This window comes from Gymnogyps californianus, chromosome 4 (assembly GCF_018139145.2).
Source record: "Gymnogyps californianus isolate 813 chromosome 4, ASM1813914v2, whole genome shotgun sequence".
NCBI lineage: Eukaryota > Metazoa > Chordata > Aves > Accipitriformes > Cathartidae > Gymnogyps > Gymnogyps californianus.
The window spans coordinates 71,574,820-71,593,262 of record NC_059474.1 but is presented as its reverse complement, the minus strand read 5'-3'; the positions used below and the strand labels follow the sequence as shown (position 1 = coordinate 71,593,262).

The 18,443-nt window shown below is 52.1% G+C and overlaps 1 protein-coding gene across 1 annotated transcript; it reads left to right on the top strand.

Moving 5' to 3' along the window:
- The first annotated feature begins 6,891 nt into the window (after positions 1-6,891).
- On the top strand, positions 6,892-16,584 carry NOCT (nocturnin). The gene is made up of 3 exons (XM_050896168.1): positions 6,892-7,082; positions 12,853-13,122; positions 14,219-16,584. The coding sequence occupies exons 1-3, from the start codon at positions 6,896-6,898 to the stop codon at positions 15,052-15,054; spliced, it is 1,293 nt and encodes a 430-aa protein (XP_050752125.1). The 5' UTR covers positions 6,892-6,895; the 3' UTR covers positions 15,055-16,584.
- The last annotated feature ends 1,859 nt before the right edge of the window (positions 16,585-18,443 follow it).

The following is an 18,443-nucleotide window of genomic DNA, read 5'->3' as shown; positions in this document are numbered from 1 at the left end:
CTTTAAAGCCAGGCAGATATTCTCCACCCCACACCACAGCTGCCCAGCGCATAAGGGCAGGAGCACGGGAAGTTCCTTCTTCGCCCCTTAGCAATGCCAGGGTGAGGCTCTATAACAAATTCAAAACTGTACAAAACCAGAGTTAAAGCTCTCTGGCATGGCCCTTCTCACTCTTCCCCCCTCCTCTCAGCTCAGGCTCATCGTTCCACCAAGCTAGAATTTCAGCCACTGCTTGGAGGTTCTTTTCTTGGTGCAGGAATGAAATACATCATTTTGCAATCTGCTGAAAGGGGGAGGAATAGTGGATCCCAGCCAGACCTCCCTGAGACAGGGAACACGAGGAGAGGAGAGGGTAGGAAGAAAGTCCTCTACACAGCCTGTCCCCAAAAACTGTGCTTCCTCCAACACAACGGAAGACACTAAACCAATCTGAGCTCACACTTGTCCCAAAAGAGATCTATTTGCATCTTGAAGAGGAAAGAAAGAAGGAAGGAAAAATGATGCTCACGCCCAGAAGATGTCTCCTTATCTTGGCCTAAGATACCCTCACCCCCAAAGCAGTCACCGGGAAGGAGGCTGAATCTTCTGCCCCTTGGAGCGTGCGGCAAAGAGCAGCGTTTGCAGAGCACCTCTGAACAGGCAGCGGGGAGGGCCCCGGCACCAGCTGCAACGAATGGTGCTCGGGGGCAGCCCCGGCCCCACTCCTCCTGCCTCCAAACGCCTGCGCGCTGGGAAGGGCATCGCTACCAAGAGCTCCGCAGGGTCAGCGCCTCCGCTGGTTTGGGCTCCGGAAAAGCATCCATCAACGCTGTGCAAATCCCAGGCTTTTCACGGTGCTCGCTCTACCTGCCTCCCATTTGCCTCGTGCTCTCGGTAGAGGTAGGTGAACCACTCCTGCATCACTAAGGGCTCCGGTACCTGCCAGCGGGTCAGGGGGACATGGCAGCCCTGCCAGGCCTTGCAGAGCCTGACCTTTCTAGAGTCCTCTGAAAATCATGTCACCATCTGACAGCTGTTCAGAAGCTACCACCAAAACGCTGATGGTCACACTGACGTCCCAAATGGACAATGTGCCCATTTCTGTCTCTCAGAAGACAGACCAAGGGTTGAATGGAAATAATTTCCCCCATGTGCTAAATGGAAATGAATTATCCTCCCCTTCCTCAGACACAGGCAAGCATGGCAGCACAAGTGGCTGCAGTGGCTCTAAGGAGAGCTATTCACACACCAGTTCCCTTCAACGTCACTAGCATTATAAAAGGAAATTAAAATGGCTTTGCCCCAAGAAGCTAGGTACCAGGTCTTTGGAGCATAAATAATTATTCCAAAAATTATTACGTGTCCGAAAGTAGATTCATAGAGTTACTAAGCAAGTCAAGCCAAAGGCTGGCTGCCGCGTGTGGAAGTCTTGGAAATTTTGATTCAACAGGCAGACACCTCTTAGGCAGACACCTACTTCTAAATATGAAGTACTCTATTTAATCATCTGCACTGCAGTGTATATTTGTATCTGAGATGAAGTGACATGCATGTTTATTTAACGAGATGTCAGAAGTGTCACTATCATTCCCTCTCTCCTCCTTAGCTGCGTGGAAGACTTTACCATCTGCTGCCCAGACTTATTGCTACTCATTTCTCAGTAAGACAGATATTGGGTTAAACAGGCAAAGCTCCGCTTTCTGAGACTCTTTAGTCTCTGAAACACTGGAGAAATCAGAGCTGAGTCCTTTGGAAAGCTATCATCTCAGCTACCTATGGCAATGCTGCCTGTTTTAAACATTCATCCTCTGCCCTGCTGCCACCTCAGGCAAACCTCTTTCGGGGCAGCCTCCCTCAAACCTACCGAGATCCCCACGTCTGCCACCGAGCCCTGGCTCCTAGCTTCTTCCCAGGTGCCCAAAAGCGAGCTGAGGCACGGAGGGGAGAGCAGGCGAGCACTTCCAGCCCCACTGCTTGGCGAGGGAGGATGTCCCACAGCAGGGCAACGGTGGGGAGGTGAAGGGCTCCTGGGGATGTGGAAGGGCAAAGGGGCAACAAGAAGGTGCTGGGATATGCGTGCACCATGAAGTTAGAAACCACTGTGCTCACAGCCATCCGTGCTGCGCAGAGGCAAACTGCCACCGTTTTTTTCCTGTTAATCCACTGTGGTATTTCAGTGATTACTGTCCACCCTGCCCAGGATCATAGTTTCCTTTCAGATCACGCTTTTTCAAGCTGAAAATGCTGGCAGCGTTAGGGCAGCAGTACCAAACGCAACACAAGCGCTTTCCTGACATAGGGATGACCGGTTGGGAGAAGCTGCCTGACCAAGGAGGTGGAAGGATCATTATCGTCAGCTCATTATTAATCCCAAGGAAGTGGAGTTTGTGGAAATCACAATGGTTTTACTACATGCTGGAAAAATGTTAGTCATATGCATATTTTTTAATAAGTTACATAGTTCCGCCGGGCCTGGGATTTCCACAGCATTGGAAAAGGATTAACAGTCTGTCCACTAACCAGGATGTTTGAAACGTCAGCATCTCCAGGGTAAGAACAGGTCAAAAAATTAAGAAAAAAGCATTTCTCGCAGTTTATGCAGACTCTGGCCTGGACCCCTTCTCTCCCCTTGCTCACTGTTCCCAGCTAGTGGAAACACCAGCCAGACGTGCATGGGATAGCTGAGATTGCTTTACTAAGAAATTTCTCTCTTTTCTCTAAGTCACATGTACCTAAAATTAATTGCATCTTTTGTGTATTTTCAGAAGGATTTTATTTTCCGTGGCAGGCTATTAGGACTTTTGAATCACCCCGAGAGACGCCAAGCAAACACTGATTCATATTTTGGAGCTAAATCACCATTCTTCCCAAATCCCAGGGACAAAGCGGTAGGTGTGAAAAACAGCTTCGTGCATCATCAGTGACTTTTGTTTCTTTCAAAAACACCTTTGTTATTGTCAAGCTGGCTTGGTCACACACGGTTTAGGAAAGCCGACACCCAAAACAGCAGAGAAAAGCACATTCAGTACAGCGGGGAGCAGGAAACCTCTCCTTCCTCCTCCTCGCAGATCACATGAGGAGGTGGTTTGGCCTAAACCCAGCTACTCGAGTCATCAGAGTAATAAACTGAACAATAAACATATCTTACCTCCCAGTCATTAGTTACTTAACGACCGCTGAGCTCTCTGGGCAGTGAGCAGCTCTGCGAAACGTGCTGGAACAGGAGGTGGGGAGCGGTGGCAGGGAGGACGAGCAGCCAGCTCTGGGGGGGCAAAGGGTTTTCCCATGGGGCAGGAGAAGCAGAATGAAGAGCCATCAGGCTAAGATGCACCTGAATGTCAGCGACCGCCTGACAGGAGCTGAGGACGCGGAGCTCAGGGACGGGCCCAGCTGCCCCATCTCCTGAGCAGGACCACAAAGTCAACCAGCGGCTTCCCTATCACCAAGTCTGTGATCTGTCAGCGGTGTTGTGGCAGATAATGCAACAAAACCTGGGTTACCTATCCCTAAAGCCACTGCTGTTATATATTTTCTTTGCCAAATCCCGCCAGAAACGGCAGGGCTGCTAGGCTAGCTCATGGATTACTTGGATCACCAACCACTCTGTCCTTCCAAAAGTGTCTGGTCTTCTAGAAAGGGGAAAAAAAAGCTGGTTACAGATCATCACACACAACAGGCATGGAAATAAACTCTTAGTCACAAGTTTGCCCTTCTGATAAGGGTGCCCAGACTTAAGAGCAGACAAGCCCAGTCAGGCGCCAAGTCTGGTTAGCAAGGAACCAGGGCTCACGGTTTTGCATGGCAACCAAGCCTCTGTCTCTACCATGCAGATTTAAAGCGGAGAGGATATGAATCAGAGCCGAGAGATCTGCAAGGAGTGGTCACAGTGTCTGAAAGCAGAGAAAGCCGAGCTCCAGCCCTTCCCTCCACGGCCCTCCGGCTGCCTCTCCCCTGTGCTCCCAGCGCTGGCAGATCTCTGTCGAGGGCAGGCAGCACCACTGCTTCATTTTACAGAAAACAAAACTGAAGAAGTTAGCGGGGTACTAATTACCTACCTTAAAACGTTGTTTAATTATCTTTCTCGTTCTTCAGTTACCTTCATTTAAAATCATTTAATCATTACAGCGTCAAACATTTTGCTTAGGGAGGGGTAGATGAGCCTACCCATGGCCAGGTGTGAGTTTAAGCACCTAGCTCTAGGACCCAGCTTTGAAACTGCAGCGGCTCTATAGCTGTTCCAACTTTGTCTCTTTTTTAACAGAAAAGCAGCGTATAGAGAAAAACACTGTCAGTAGAGGGCTTGTGAGACTACCACCATCTATGCTTTGATAATCAGAAAGGAAACAAGGAACAAAGACAGATAGATAGGTAAATAGATAAAATTACAGATGAGAATAATAGATTAGCACAAGCCTCCAGGGATGAAATCAAGGTGGCTCATAACTGAAATCAGTCAGAGCCAGGAGGGTTCAAAGCATCAAAATGGTACAAGGCATCAAAAACAGTTCTAGAAATGAGACGCAGACACAGAAAAGTCTGAAGCGGGGAAGCAAAGCAAGTAGAGGGTGGGCAGAAAGCAAGCTAACGGATACCTCCATCATCCCAGAAAGCTCTAGAAATTCTCCCGAGCCACCTCTGAACCCCTAGCAAGTACCTTCCAAAATCCAGGCAAGAGTGGTCCCAGGTGACGGAAGACAGACAAACGATGCGCCTGCCTTCAAAAGGGGAGGAAAGAGTTGCTGCGGGGACCCCTGCGCTACGAAAATCTGAGCTGCCCCCCCGCAGAGATGCCGTAGGGAAGGACCTGGCAAATACAAAGGTCTGTGACTGGAACGGAGAGCAACATGGCACGGCCGCACAAGAGACACGGGCAAATCTGTGGTAGGCTGAGCGCCGGGAGGGCTGCGTGCAGGACGCAGCGGGGAAGCGCAGCGCCTCACTTCTGGGCTGGGGCAGGCAAGGAGAGGCTCGAGGAGAGAGCAGTAAGAAAAAGAGATTTAGAAGACATGATCTGAAGGAAGTAAGTTTCTTTTTTCTGGGGGGGGGGGAAGAAAGACCAAGAGGCCCATGACAAACAGTCTTCAAGTCGATTAAAAGGCTGCTAGAAGAAGGGCAGCGATCAACCGCTTGTCATGTCTCCCAGAGCCAGGACAAGATGCAGTCCCCTTCCTGCGCTGGGGAAAGCAGGGTAGGCTGTTACGCCCAGGAAAGGTAAGTACCTACGTTGTCCTAGAAAGTCGGAGCTCTCATCACATCAGAGCCCCAACCCACCGGAACAGAGGAGTCCCACCTTTCTGATGACACCTGCCATTCGCTTCCAGCCCCGGAAGGCCAGTTTAGTCCCCCCAGACATGAAAACTCCCTTTCCCGTGCCCCCCAAGGCGTGCCCGCATGCGTGCCCAACCACAAAAGCAGCCGCAGCCTTCTGGGAGCTCCAAGAGGTTGTGTAACCTCCTTCGCTGCCAGCTTAGAAAGAGGCTGCGCATCACCCTGCAAGTAATTCGTCCTGACGGCGCGAAGGAAAAGAGCAAAGTTAAGATCCTCTCCAAAACTTGACAGGAGCCTGGCCCGCGTTTCTCCCGGGCTGAGACGACTCCTCTCTCTTGCCTCTCGCCTCTGGAGCCGAGCAGGCAGCGAGCTGGGAAAAAACACCCCGACAGCGGTACTGAAACACCAAAACGCGGGGATCAGCTGTCGCGCCCCTACTCCCCGTCCTCCTGGGGAGGGAAAGTCTGAGGAAAACAGGGGTGAGCAAGGGGAGGCTGCAAGCAGACCCGGGTCTAACGCCACGCTGCCTGCCTGGCCTAGCTCCCGTAGCAGCACCTCTCACAGGCGGTGTCCACCTCCCACGAGCGACCTCCGTATTTTGTCACGACACACAAAACGTGCAGCGTTTCAGGGAAAAAAAAAAAAAAAGTCACATTTTCACAAGGAAAGCGCACGCCCAGCCCCTTCTGACCAGCCGCCGGAATTTAGGCTGAGGAAGCCCGGCTCCCCTCAGCCCCTCCCGCCCCACGCAGGAGGGCACGGGGAGCGGGCACCCAGCTGAGGGATCCCCAGCTCCCCGCTTTGGGGGCGACACCCTCATTGTACGGGGTCACTCCACCATCACACCCCCCCACCCAGCGCCTCGCACGCTCCCACTCGGGATGCCACGCGTGGGACAGCCAGGCCGGGGCAAACGTCCTTCCCTTCCCGCGGTTCTGGGGACACGGCCGCGCTCGCCGGCGTGGAGAGAAGGGTGCGCGGGGCTTCGCGCTGCGGGCGGGGCAGCCCCGCGCCGCTCCCGCGTCATGCAACGCCGCGCGCCCTTATATGGCGGCGTACGGGAGCCCTGGGCGGCCAGCCCCGCCCTGCCCCACGCGTGGGGGAACCCCGCTCCCCGTCCCCCCCACGGCTGACCCTGCCCGAGCGACCACGGCGGGGGAGGGGAAGGACGTCACGGGGCCACCAACCCCCGCACCGTGACGTCTGTGGGAACAGAACGCTCCCCTCTCTGACGTCACCAGCGGAAAACCTCCGCCGGGCGAGACCACTCCCGGGAGGCGGGGGGGGGAGAGAGGGAGATGCGCGGCCGTGGGGCGCGGCCCCCCCCGCGCAGCGCCCCCCGTCCGCGGCAGCGGGAGGCGCGGAGCGGCCGCGGGAGACGCCGCCTCGCCGGTCCCCGCGGGCGGGCTCGGTGCGGGCGGCGGGGCCTGCGGTGCGTCCGTGTGTTTCGTCGTCCGTGTCCCCCCCCCCCCCCCCCCCCCCCCCCCCCCCCCCCCGCCCCCCGGGTGCGGGTGGTAGGTGCCGGATGTACCGGCCGCGCGGGGCGCCGCCGCCGCCGCCGCCTCTATAAGCGCCGCCGCGGGGCGGGTGCGGGAGCAGCTGCTCGGTTCGTCCCGTCCCGCTCCGCTCCGCCCGCCCCGCCGGGAGCATGTACCAGAGCCCCGCGCGCTGCCTCTGCTCGGCGCTGCCCGCCCTCTGCTGCGCCCCCGCCTCGGCCTCCCTCCTGCCGCCGCGGCCCCGCGCTCCCCCCCTGCCGCCCCTCGGCCCCGCCGCTCCGCGGGCAGCAGCAGCGGCGGCCGGCGGCCCGCCCGCCCCGGGGGCGCCGCCCCGCACAGGTGAGTACCGGGGGGAGCGGGGTGCGGAGCCACCCCGGGCCGCCGGGAAGCGGCTGCAGTGAACCGCGCGGAGGTGCCGGGCGGGGTTAGAGCCGGGGGGGGGGGGGAAGCTCCGGCAGCGCTCGCTCCGTTTAACCGGGCCGGTGAGGCCGGGCTGCTGCGGTCGGAACAGAGACATCGGGGTTCTCATCCCCACATCACCCCGTAGCAGCGTGTGTACCCGTTCCTTTGCAAGCCGCCTTTCCGTGCCGCGCGGTACCCCGAAAAATTGAGCTGACGCTTTCATTTTGAGGCAGCAGCCGTGGCTTTCGCTCACCGAGCGTCAGCAAGCGACATCCCGCAACAAAACGACCGGCGCTGCCAGACAACCGGCCTGTGCTGCGGAAGGGTTTCGGCGAGGGCTGGGTGGCAGGGCTCGCTCCGCACCCGAAGGCGGGCTGGCTGCTGGGAGTAAACCCCCATACTCGTGGGGTAACTCTTCTGGGTGTCCGAATGGGTCGGTGTCTTTATCCCGCTGTCAGAAGCGTACTGTGGGCCAGCTGAACTGTTCTCTTCTCTTCCAGTGTCGCACTTTGTGTAGGAGGTACTTGACTCGCAGTGGGTTTTTTTTTTCTACTAGAGACAGCATGTGGGAAAAGCCCAGGTCACCCTCAGGCAGGCGAAGGCGGCGATGCTAAGCCATCAGGTTCCTACTTGCCCGTACCGTTAAATGATTACGCCCTGTTCTTCGTTCCCAAAATGAGACTTGGAAAGCGTTCCAGGTCCCGCGTGTCCTCGGGTGCACGCTCTGCCGGGAGTCCGTGTGAGGACGACACCTTGGCACGCACCGCGTTCCCTCCCCTCTGCCCGCTGATCTGCGGCGAGGCTCAGAGCGCCGCGGTGTCGCGCCCGCCGGGCCTCTGCGGTTCAGGTTCAGCCTTAAGCCGCGTCTATCGACAAGCAGCTTGCCTCTGGCCGTGGCTAAAAATGCACACCCGGAGGAGAGGCTCCTGGTGAAAGCTGGGGCAGCGGCCACCTTTGCTCCAGGCTGCTGCTGGCGGGAGAGGTGATACGCCCAACACCCTTTATGCGATATCTGAGACTGTATTACTTGCCTGGCATGCGGGAGATCCACTTTTCCCTACTGTCCTCAGCAGGGGTTGGGGTGAAGTGTGTTCCTTCCCTGTTGGTGCTGTTACAGGAGGGGTCTACAAGCCAGGCAGGGGCAGGGTGCTTCCACTCCTCCTGTTGAAACCAGGCCAGGATGCCAAATGGCAGGATTGAAGCTTCACGGAGCTGCAGGGAAGAGGAGCATATGTGCCTGCGAGCTGGCAGAGTCGAGCTCATGATTAGAGCACTCATGAGAAAAAGGGTTTCCAGAGCTTCTGCCAAGTACTGATTCTTGTGTATTACTCAGGGCAGGATTTGAGGTTCCCTCCTCTTTCTGGTGTTGCCTGTTGACTAGGCAGCGCCTCCCTTGCTGTGACAAGCTCTCCAAATCCCCATATGAGGGTCCCGACTCCCCTGTGCATAAGACTGGCCTATGTGCCAAAATCAGGACTCGAACTCCAAGCAGCAGCAACCACCGCTTTGAATGCGGGTGGCCCAGGGCTGCAATCCCACTGCTGGCCCAAACAAGGCTATACATGTAGTGTGATACCCTGTAGCATAGGATTTGTCACATGGGGATGGCATCTGCCAAGTTTCACCTAGAACTGGGGTTGCAGGGAGGGCATCTCTGGCTGCTGCTGGCTGTGGAGGCTGATGCAACTACAGACCGGGCTGCGGGTGTGGTGGAGCCCTTCACCTGGCAGGGAAATCCCTGCGGTGAACAAGGTGGGGGCTCTCAGCCAAAAGCAGTGCTCGTGGGTAGGAGATGGAAGGAAGGGAAACCAGAATGCTGTTTACCTTACCCAAACGGTAAGGGCCCTGGCTCTGATACCCCTCTGCAGCCCCCTGGTCTGCCTGCACGCTGCGGCCCTCATCTTTGAAGTAAAGTCCTTAAAATAAGGTCCGTGACTGCTCATTACTTGATATCCTAGAAGTTCATCTCTCCTGTGCTATTGCTGGATGACACATGGAACCTTGAACTTTGTACCCTGTTCTTCTGAAGTTTAATGAACAGTTTAAATTCTTCCCCTGCCTTTACTGTGCTGAGGCATGACCCTTGCTGAGAGGAAGGCTTTTTTTATTTTAAGCACCTTGAATAGTGATTGCTGAGCTGGCGTTCACTATTGCAACATTGCACCAAGAGAATCGCTTCCATGTTCACCACCCACTGCTAAAGTGCAAGCTCAGGAGTCCGCTTGTTCCTCTGCATACGCCAGCACCATGGTGTCACAGTGCCGGCAGCAGACATTATCCCAGCAAGTTACAGGTCATTTAACTTGGACTGTAAGGATCTCAGAACGGTGACCTTGTACTTGCTTTGCTGCCACGGACTTGTTAAGCATTGCAAAAATAACAAATGGATTTTGTATTTGGAGTTTCAGTGTTGAGGTTGCTGGTCTGGCCTCTGTTCTGCAGAACAATTAGTCCGTGCTGTGATGGTTTCAGCACTTTGGGGACAAAGAACTTGTGCAGTTCATCAGTCATCTTGAGCTGGAGTTTTCCCGCAGGAGTCCCCCTTCAGCCAAGGACTCCCAAGCCACCTACTACAGGCCTGAAAGCATTTGATTTACAGCCCAGGCCCTCTTTCACCCAGCCTTCCCTGGGCTCAAAAGAAGACAGAAGCTCTTTTTCCTTCCTGAGACATTACTGACTTTACAAGCTGTCAGATCTGTGCTGCAGCTGGGCCATAGCACATCCTGTGCAGGTCAGGCTATGCCTGACTCCCCATCCAGAGCTGGATACCCCATGACCCCAGGGACGATGAGATTTAGACAATACTCTGGCTTTGTTTGCAGCTTGGCAGGTGCACAACTGAACTTAAACTTTATCCTGCTCTAACAGATGTAAGCTGCTCAGAGCTTTAGGGTAGACTTTTGGCTCCGGATGCATTGCGTGTAGCTTGTCCCTTTCAGCATCCTCCCTCTGATTCAGGTCAAGCAATGAGCAGCCTAGGCTCTTGCTAATGGCTTCTTAGAGCAGAATAACTCCCTGTTATTCCTTTGGAGAGCCCTGCATGAGCCATGTTCATCCATGGCATGGATGTGCAGAAGGCACTGCCTTCGTGTGGGCTTCCCACTGCCTGGCTAGTGCTGTGCCAGGAGGGAAGGGCAGCTGTGTGCGGGGCGTAGGGCTCGTGGCTGTAGTCAGCTGCTGAGGGCATCCCTGACGTAGCAGAAAGCACCGTGTACTTCTTTCCAGTTGCAGCACTTAACTATAGGTTGTACCTACCCCCGAAATAGGCAAGGAGCTCCCTGTGGAGCTTTCATTAAAAGCTCTATTGATTTCTTTGGGTTTCTGCATGGCTGCCTGGCAGCTCTGGTAGCGTGTAAGCTGGATCCTTCTGTAACCAGTACAGAGCATGCTTTCGTTCCTGCTCCCCATCCCCTCACAGCCATGTCAGGGTCCTGCTTAGGGATTTCATGTTTGGGCCTGCTTCCCTCACTATTAGATGGCATTTCTTCTATTTCAGCAGTACTTGGCTCCTTGACAAGAATAGTAAACTAAGAAAGACTGCAGGAACTGAAACGCTTTGAACACAGTTCCCCTAGAAGGACATTCGTGCTTGTGAGCCTGAGCTCACCTCGCAGTTTGAGGAACTCCTGGTACTTTAACTAAAAGGATGGAGATGGGGAGAGACGTCCTACATCCAATTTAAATTCCCAATTTACAACTTTTAGAACTGTTCAGAGGCACTGTTCCACTGGCTTACACATACAAAACATATGTTAAAGCAAGTATTTTTTTAGTGTCTTTAAAAGTACCCATTTTCCTAAAGACAAGGACATGAGGCTTCTGCTGCAGGGTCTTTCTTTTCTCTTTTACTCCTTCTAAGTATGTTTATTGAACTGTTAGCACTTCCATCTTCCTGCCTTCCCCTCTAGCCAGGTCTGCCACTATCGTATGTCACCAGCTCTTAGGATTGGTAATGCTGTAGTTCAGGCTAGCAAAGGCTGAACATGCAAGTGTGTTGGGCAGCACCCCAAATCTGCCACAAGATGTGAGTGCAAGATGACATGTCTCTTCTGTTTTTAAGTAACTCAAAGGTACAAATAAACTTGCTTAAACTGCTGTGGGCCAGCAGCAATGCAACACTGAAGTTCTTTTGCTCAAGATTACCTTTGCAAAATGCATTCAGAGTAAACAAGTTGAGACAACAATGCAACTCTGTCAGTGTTACCTCTTGTGCAAGTTGCTGTGGTGCAAGTGCTGCTCTTCCTGCCTGTGTTTGAAGGGAAACCAAGTGTCCAGGCATGCTACTTGGGCAGAGCGCCAAGCGGGGAAGAGCGCAAACACAGCCTCCTTTCAAGTACTCCCCACGCGTTGTGGCAAGGGTGGCGCTTCAGAGCAAAAACCTCCCCCTGAGGAAGTGTTGGGATGTGCACAGCCATGCCAAGGACTTGCGGCGGAGATGTGTAGGAATATCGTGAATTCTGTGCAAACTCCTCCACAGCTACCCTGAAGCCCGGCCCTTAACACTAACAGTCTCCTTCTCCCGTGTGTTTGCGGTAAGCAAACCTCAGGGCATTTACAGCTGCACGGTGGTACCGGTTGTGCTCTTGTGAAGTGGGAGAAGGAGGTATTTTATAGCACAATAGTCATGAGGGCGGCTGTCTGAAAGGGATGGCTCTTCTACTTGACCCCTGCTAAGGGAAGAGGGCTGCAGCCACCTCCTGCGCGTAAGCCAAAGGGCAAAACAGAGGGGACACCCCACCCCACCCCCCACCCCCCGTGGCAGCTGTGACTCCATGTGGGATGGGGGGACCTCCCTGCAGGAGACACGGGGTGTAGGGCTAACTGCTAGCAGGCGTTAACAGGGAGAGCTGGGGGACAGCTGTTTATTTGCAGGACGTGTGCTTAAGATGGCCAAAGGAGCAGGAGGTCGCTGGGGCCTGGGGAGGAGTGCAGGACCGCAGGCTGTGCTGGAAGCTGCCGAGCTGGGGCACGGCGCGAGGAAGCGAGGAGCCCCGGGGAGAAAGGAGGGTGAGGGGAACGAGCGTAGGGGCGTGCAGGGGAGCTGGAGAGACCCCCTTCTCCACTCCGCATCCCAAGGTTTAAGCCAGCAGAAGCATCTGGCTGCTCGGCACTCATGAAAACGTTGCTGCTTTTGGGGCAAATGAAGCTGTGATCAGAGATTCCTATTAAATATTAATGTGAGGGAATGAGTCACCCTGCTTGCTGCTCTGCAGGCAGGAGGCCCACAGCCCAGAGGCATCCCAAATAGGCACAGGGTACCAGGCCATGCAGAGTGCCGTCTCCGTTAGAGACAAATGCTGCACATGAAATAAGGAGCAGGCAGTATATGTCTACCTGCTGGGCTCTCTGTGAGGAGGGAAAAAGTACACTCTGTTCTGTTTCCTACAACACGTGCAAAAGTTAATCTTAGCCCTGCTATTCTGGATGAAAGACTCCCTTCTTCCCTGAGAAGACACTTGCATGATGTCTTAAACCAGACCGTTTGCATGCTGCAGAGGTTAGCAGCCCCTGATGATAAGCAAAACACGATGAGACTGCGGGCAGAACTAACCCTCTCTCTGCATCCTTCGTATTTTATCTCAGATTCAGGAACAGGCTCCTGCACAAACCACAAATTGCCGGCACTGTAATAAGGTTATCTGTAAGGCACCTAGGTGGTGAGAAGAGTGATGGTGGACATCTCTAACACTGTTTTTTTCCTTTGCAGTGTGTTCCATGGGAAACAGCACCAGCCGGCTCTACAGCGCGCTCGCCAAGACGCTGAGCAGCAGTGCTGTGTCCCAGCACCAGGACTGCCTGGAGCAGCCGGACTCAGCACGGCTGGATCCTATAGACCCCAAGGATTTGCTGGAGGAATGTCAGATCATTCTGCAGAAACGGCCACCCCGGTTTCAGAGGGACTTTGTGGACCTGAAGAAAAACGCTGCCAGTAACCACCGCCCCATTCGGGTCATGCAGTGGAACATCCTTGCCCAAGGTAGGAGCTGCCTCTAAGCTCAAGGCGTGACCTTGAGATCAAATGCAGCAATGAAAACCTTTAAATGCAGGTGTGCCTACGTAGTTAGGCATGCCTGGGACTGGCAGAGCAAAGGGAGAGCGGCGAATTACATGAGGCACAACTGACTGAGGGCCAGGGAGCAGATTTTCAGCGCTTGAAATAATGGCTTGCCTTCCGTTCTGTAGGAAAGGAAAAAGGTCTCTCCTTGCAGCTGTGATGCCAAAGGTAGCTCTGAATGCCTGTCTTAGCTGAACACAGTATATTCAAGAAGCTGTGACCCATCACTTCTAGATAGTTGTTAACCCCCAGAAAAGACTCATCCTTCCCTAAGTTTTATTCTTTGTAAAGCTTCTCTACAGTTTTCTAATGAGTTCATCGGCGAACTATTCAGGGATTCAGATCTGTTATGGGAATTCTTAGTTCTTCAAAATAATTTTAACTGATTTTTTTTCTCAGACCCCTAAAATCAAGGCTGTAAATTGACTTATGCAACAGCCTTATCTTAAAATCTTTTGGGGTGGGAAATCTCCCACATAGGGACTGCCTTAACATTCTGCAGTTAAGTCACTCCTGTCCCACTGCATTTTTTTTCTTAGGCTTAAGCTGTGGCAGCCACGTGTGGAAGCACTTGCCACAGCATAGTGACTTTTGGGAAGAAGTCTTTAATCTAACTTGTATCTGTAAAGGGAACTTAATTTTTTTGGAGAGACCTCAGTGTTTTCAGAAGGGGTTCTCGCACCCATTGGCAAGCCTGGCACCCTTAAAGTCAGCAGCTACTCCTGAAAAACCCATCACCTGCACGTAAACTGGTGTACAGGCGTTTTACAGAGAAAGCAAGGTGTTGTGAAATCCTCATGCCGCTTCCCGTTAGAACCTCTTGCACTGTGACAGACTGCCTGCTCTCGTGCGGGGCTGCAAGCAGCCGCTGGCTGCTGCAAGGTGGCAGCTGGCTCCCGAGAGCAGCGCCTTGCCTCTGGCCTCTGCAAACCCTGGAGGAAGACAGACTGTTTTAGCTATCGGTAACTTCTTTGGGTTTGTTTTTTTTTTTTTCTCTCCCCCTCTTTGCTAATTTCAGCTCTCGGAGAAGGCAAAGACAACTTTGTTCAGTGCCCCATGGAAGCTCTGAAATGGGAAGAGAGGAAGTGCCTCATCCTGGAGGAAATCCTTGCGTACAAGCCTGACATCTTGTGCCTGCAAGAAGTCGACCACTACTTTGACACCTTTGAGCCACTCCTCAGCCGACTCGGCTACCAGTGTACTTTCTTCCCGAAGCCGTGGTCCCCGTGCCTAGACGTGGAGCAGAACAACGGGCCAGATGGCTGCGCCTTGTTTTTCCTCAAAGACCGCTTTGAGCTCATCAACAGCGCTAACATCCGGCTAACCGCCATGAAGCTGAAGACCAACCAAGTGGCCATAGCTCAGACGCTGAAGTGCAATGAAACTGGAAGACTGTTCTGCATTGCCGTCACTCACCTGAAAGCCCGTACTGGCTGGGAGAGGTTTCGGTCCGCGCAAGGCTGCGATCTTCTCCAGAACCTGAAGGCTATTACCCAAGGTGCGAAGATCCCTCTGATCGTCTGCGGAGACTTCAACGCGGAGCCAACTGAGGAGGTCTACAGAGAATTTTCCAACTCCAGCCTCAACTTAAACAGTGCGTACAAGCTGCTGAGCCCTGACGGGCAGTCAGAGCCCCCATACACCACCTGGAAGATCCGGCCCTCGGGAGAGTGCCGGCACACGCTGGATTATATCTGGTATTCCCAGCATGCCTTGAATGTGAACTCAGCCCTGGGCTTGCTGACTGAAGAGCAAATCGGGCCCAACAGGCTGCCATCATTCAATTACCCTTCCGATCACCTGTCTCTGGTGTGTGACTTTAGTTTTAATCAAGACCCTGACAGACTGCTGTGATGTGTTGGAATGCCACCTGGTATTGCAGTGTCTTAACTCACCACTGTTTTATTTTAGAGAAAACTTTTGAAGCTGGAAGCTATTGAAGGATGAGGAAATACTGTTGACTAAACATTATTTCAGGCACTTGTTTGGAGTTACACTTGCCGTTCAGCGCTTGTTAATCTGGAGCCTCCAAGGGAGGAATAATGGAGTCAGTGTTCTCGTTGTGGTGTTCTTGCCATGTCAGGGTTTGAAAACCAGAAGGCAAATGAGCTTTATCCCTTCACTAACCCCCATGTTTAAGGATTTAATCCTCTAATGAATGTGGAGGCCTTAGTATTTACATCAAAACACTTGTGTTTGTAAAACAACTTGCCCTGACAGCATGCTGATTTTATTTATTTCATGTTAAGCTTGTGCAAGTACCAAAGGGAACGAGGCTCAACTGCTCAGTGAGATTCTCTTAAATCTTTTTCTGTGGCAATACAAAGGAAGTTTAATGCAGTTTAGACATGAACAAATCTAAGCTCATACTAGTGTTGTCTTCTCATTTTTACATGACTCGAGATGACGATTTCATTAAAAGTGAATGGATAATAGCGCAGTGTGAGGAAGGCCCCCTCCAGTAAGAGCAGGTGAGGAAATAGAGGCTATGTCATATAGTAATATCCTCACTTTTCTAGATGAATGTGCATGTGTCCATTACACGCATACGGCCTGTAGGTATGTATCCACAGTGAGTGTGATCTTTGTCTCTTCTGTGCTTCCCACCAGAGGACACACCTAACCAGGGAGTATTTCCTCCTCTGCTTCAAGTATTACTTTTCTAAATGGTTTAAATTTGTAGTCTTGTCAATCTTGCTGTTTCAGTAAAGGGCCAGTCTTCATGTTGAAAGACTTTCTTTTATTTATCTTCAGAATCTAAAGCTACACTGGAACTTGTTAAAAGATAAAATTTATTTATTGCGAGAAGTTGGTGATCCTGCACCTGACTTGAAATCATAGAGCAACAGTGTTCAGGAGCCTCTTTCCACGGCCCAGGGGAACTCTGGCTAAGCACCTAGGCTACAACAGAGCTGTGTTAGCATAGTAGTAACTCTTGTGCGTGGAGTGGTGCTCATTGGTATGACATAGGTATTGCATATATGGATTGTAAACATGGCACTATGCTGGAAAATGAGGTGGGGAGAGAGGAGGGAAGAGAGACAACAGTTGGAGTTGTGCTGACATTTAGACAGTTGGGAAAGATGAGGCAGAGCAAATATAGCAGTACTTCCATGTAAAGTAAGGCCCGTAGTAACTCTTAAATGTTCCAGGTGTTTATTAATAAAAGTCTTTGGAAAAAAAAGTAATGTCTCTGCTGTTCATTTCCCTGTCATAAGTAGGTGATCTGTCTCAACTAGTGACTGTTTGAGCTTCAAGTTAGCGGTGATGCTACCCATTCCAGACCTCTTCCCCCCGACCTCGCAGTCCTAATCTTACAAGTTGGCACGGCTGCTTTGCTTTCACGGCAAGTGCTCTTTCTCAAACTTGAAATGCCCAAACTCCACAGCAGGTCTGTAGGGAAGGGAGTTACCTTTAGCCACGTTAAGCTGCTCTCTCCCCTAGCCAACGATGAAGCCTAGACTCTATATTACTGTAAATATTACCGTTTCCGAAGTTGTGTGGAGCTACAAACCGGGCCAGTACTGCAAAGCAGGGTGCAAGTATTCCTCCCTGAGGGCTCCTAAGCATGCCTAGCAGAGCTGGCTCCTCACAACAGGCAGCTGTATTTGTCACTTTCTTTTAAAACATAATTTGAAGAGCAAGAAATGCCATAGGTATGTGCTTTACACAGGCCATAAATTATTGTATTTGTGTTGCTGGTAAGTGAAACACAGAGTCTGGCAACTGGAAGTCCCAAATTCTCACACAAACACGCTCCCTTTCAGGCAAACGAATGAAGTGCTGTGTTGCACAGCCATAACACGCTCTGCACGTGTTCCTGACCCTTGCAGGATGAGGGTGATGATCTGCTTCCAAGCAGAGGAGCTGAGGCCCCTCTAACCAGCCTGGGATGCAGGACTCCTCTAGCAGGTGTGGATTTGAAATTCCCCAGACAGAAAGGATTTTACAACCAAGGAGCCCGACCTCCTTGGTGAATATTCTTACCAGGCAGATGTGACATATCAACTACTGTCAGCCAGGGCCTCCTTCAGCTGAAATTTCAGAAAGAGCAAATTGTGTCCCAGGAAGCCAGAAGGGGTGGCTCCTCTGGGGGAGATTCTGGGGCAGAGATGAGACACTCCTAACGCCCCACAGAAAGGCAGACCTTTGAGCATCCCTGCTGTAAGCATTTCATACCGGCTAGACTGAGACAGCTTCCTTTTCATGGTGCTGGCTGCCCTCAATTGCTCTCTGAGGGGGTGAGATGCAGTGATTCTCCTTCAGGGTTATCTTCTCTTCAGATCTTCCCTCAAATGGTCTTTGCAAGGAGGAGAAACGATGCAATTGCCCATTAGTGGAGGTATCTAGTCATCTGTAGCTAAACACTTCTAAAAGCAACACCACAATAAAGTCAAATCCTTGCTCGTCTACCACAAAAAGTCACACCAGAAGCTGGAGTTTCCATTCAGACCTTTTGGCAGTTTCTAGAAGAAACCACTTGTGGTAGAAAGCGGTGACTTGAGAGCAAGGATAATACTGTACTCAGATCTGTATTTAAAAAAAAAAAACAACAAAAACAAAACCACCCAAACTAACCAAAAAACCCACCACCACCAAAAAGCCCTTGATTTCCATTTTACTTTTGCATAGGGAGCTCCATCTTCCTAAGGCCAGCCGAGGGCATCCATCAATGTGGTACTGTTTCACCAGTGCCAGGGCACAGAGCCATAGCACCGATTATGGTAGGCTTTGTTTCCCAGCAGGAGCTAAACTATCGCAGCTACAAAACTCCCACCATCAGCCTCACAGGGTGATGGTATTTGGTATCTGGACGATTCTCATGCCGTTTTACTCAGACCCTTGCTTTCAACGCTAACTCTTCTACAAAAGAAACCAAACTGTGGAGAAACAGCATGATTTGTATGATATTGCCATCACTGCAGAGCTCTTCGGAAGTGGAAAGGGCTGGGATTCTTATTTCACCCTGGACACGTGACAGTAGATGTTCACTGCTTCATGTCCTTAAAGGGTAATTTTGAAGGCGAGGGCAGGGTGGCAGAACTGTGAAAAGGCTGGGGACTCTCCCCGTCACGAGGCAATGCTTAATAGTACCATTCTCAGAAAATCACACATCCCTGCTATAGCACAACAGTGAACCCTTTCTGCTGTATTTGAGTAAAAGGTAGACAAGATGCAGAAATTATTAACTGGTAACTTCCCAATCAGCTTCACCCTTTTATTCCAGTACTTGCTATAAAATA

Bases quoted from the DNA above. Each gene is read 5' to 3' on its own strand.
- NOCT (XM_050896168.1), top strand. From the start codon at position 6,896: ATGTACCAGAGCCCCGCGCGCTGCCTCTGCTCGGCGCTGCCCGCCCTC. The intron at 7,083-12,852 runs GTGAGTACCGGG...TTTCCTTTGCAG, and splicing joins GGGGGCGCCGCCCCGCACAG to TGTGTTCCATGGGAAACAGC. The intron at 13,123-14,218 runs GTAGGAGCTGCC...TGCTAATTTCAG, and splicing joins GTGGAACATCCTTGCCCAAG to CTCTCGGAGAAGGCAAAGAC.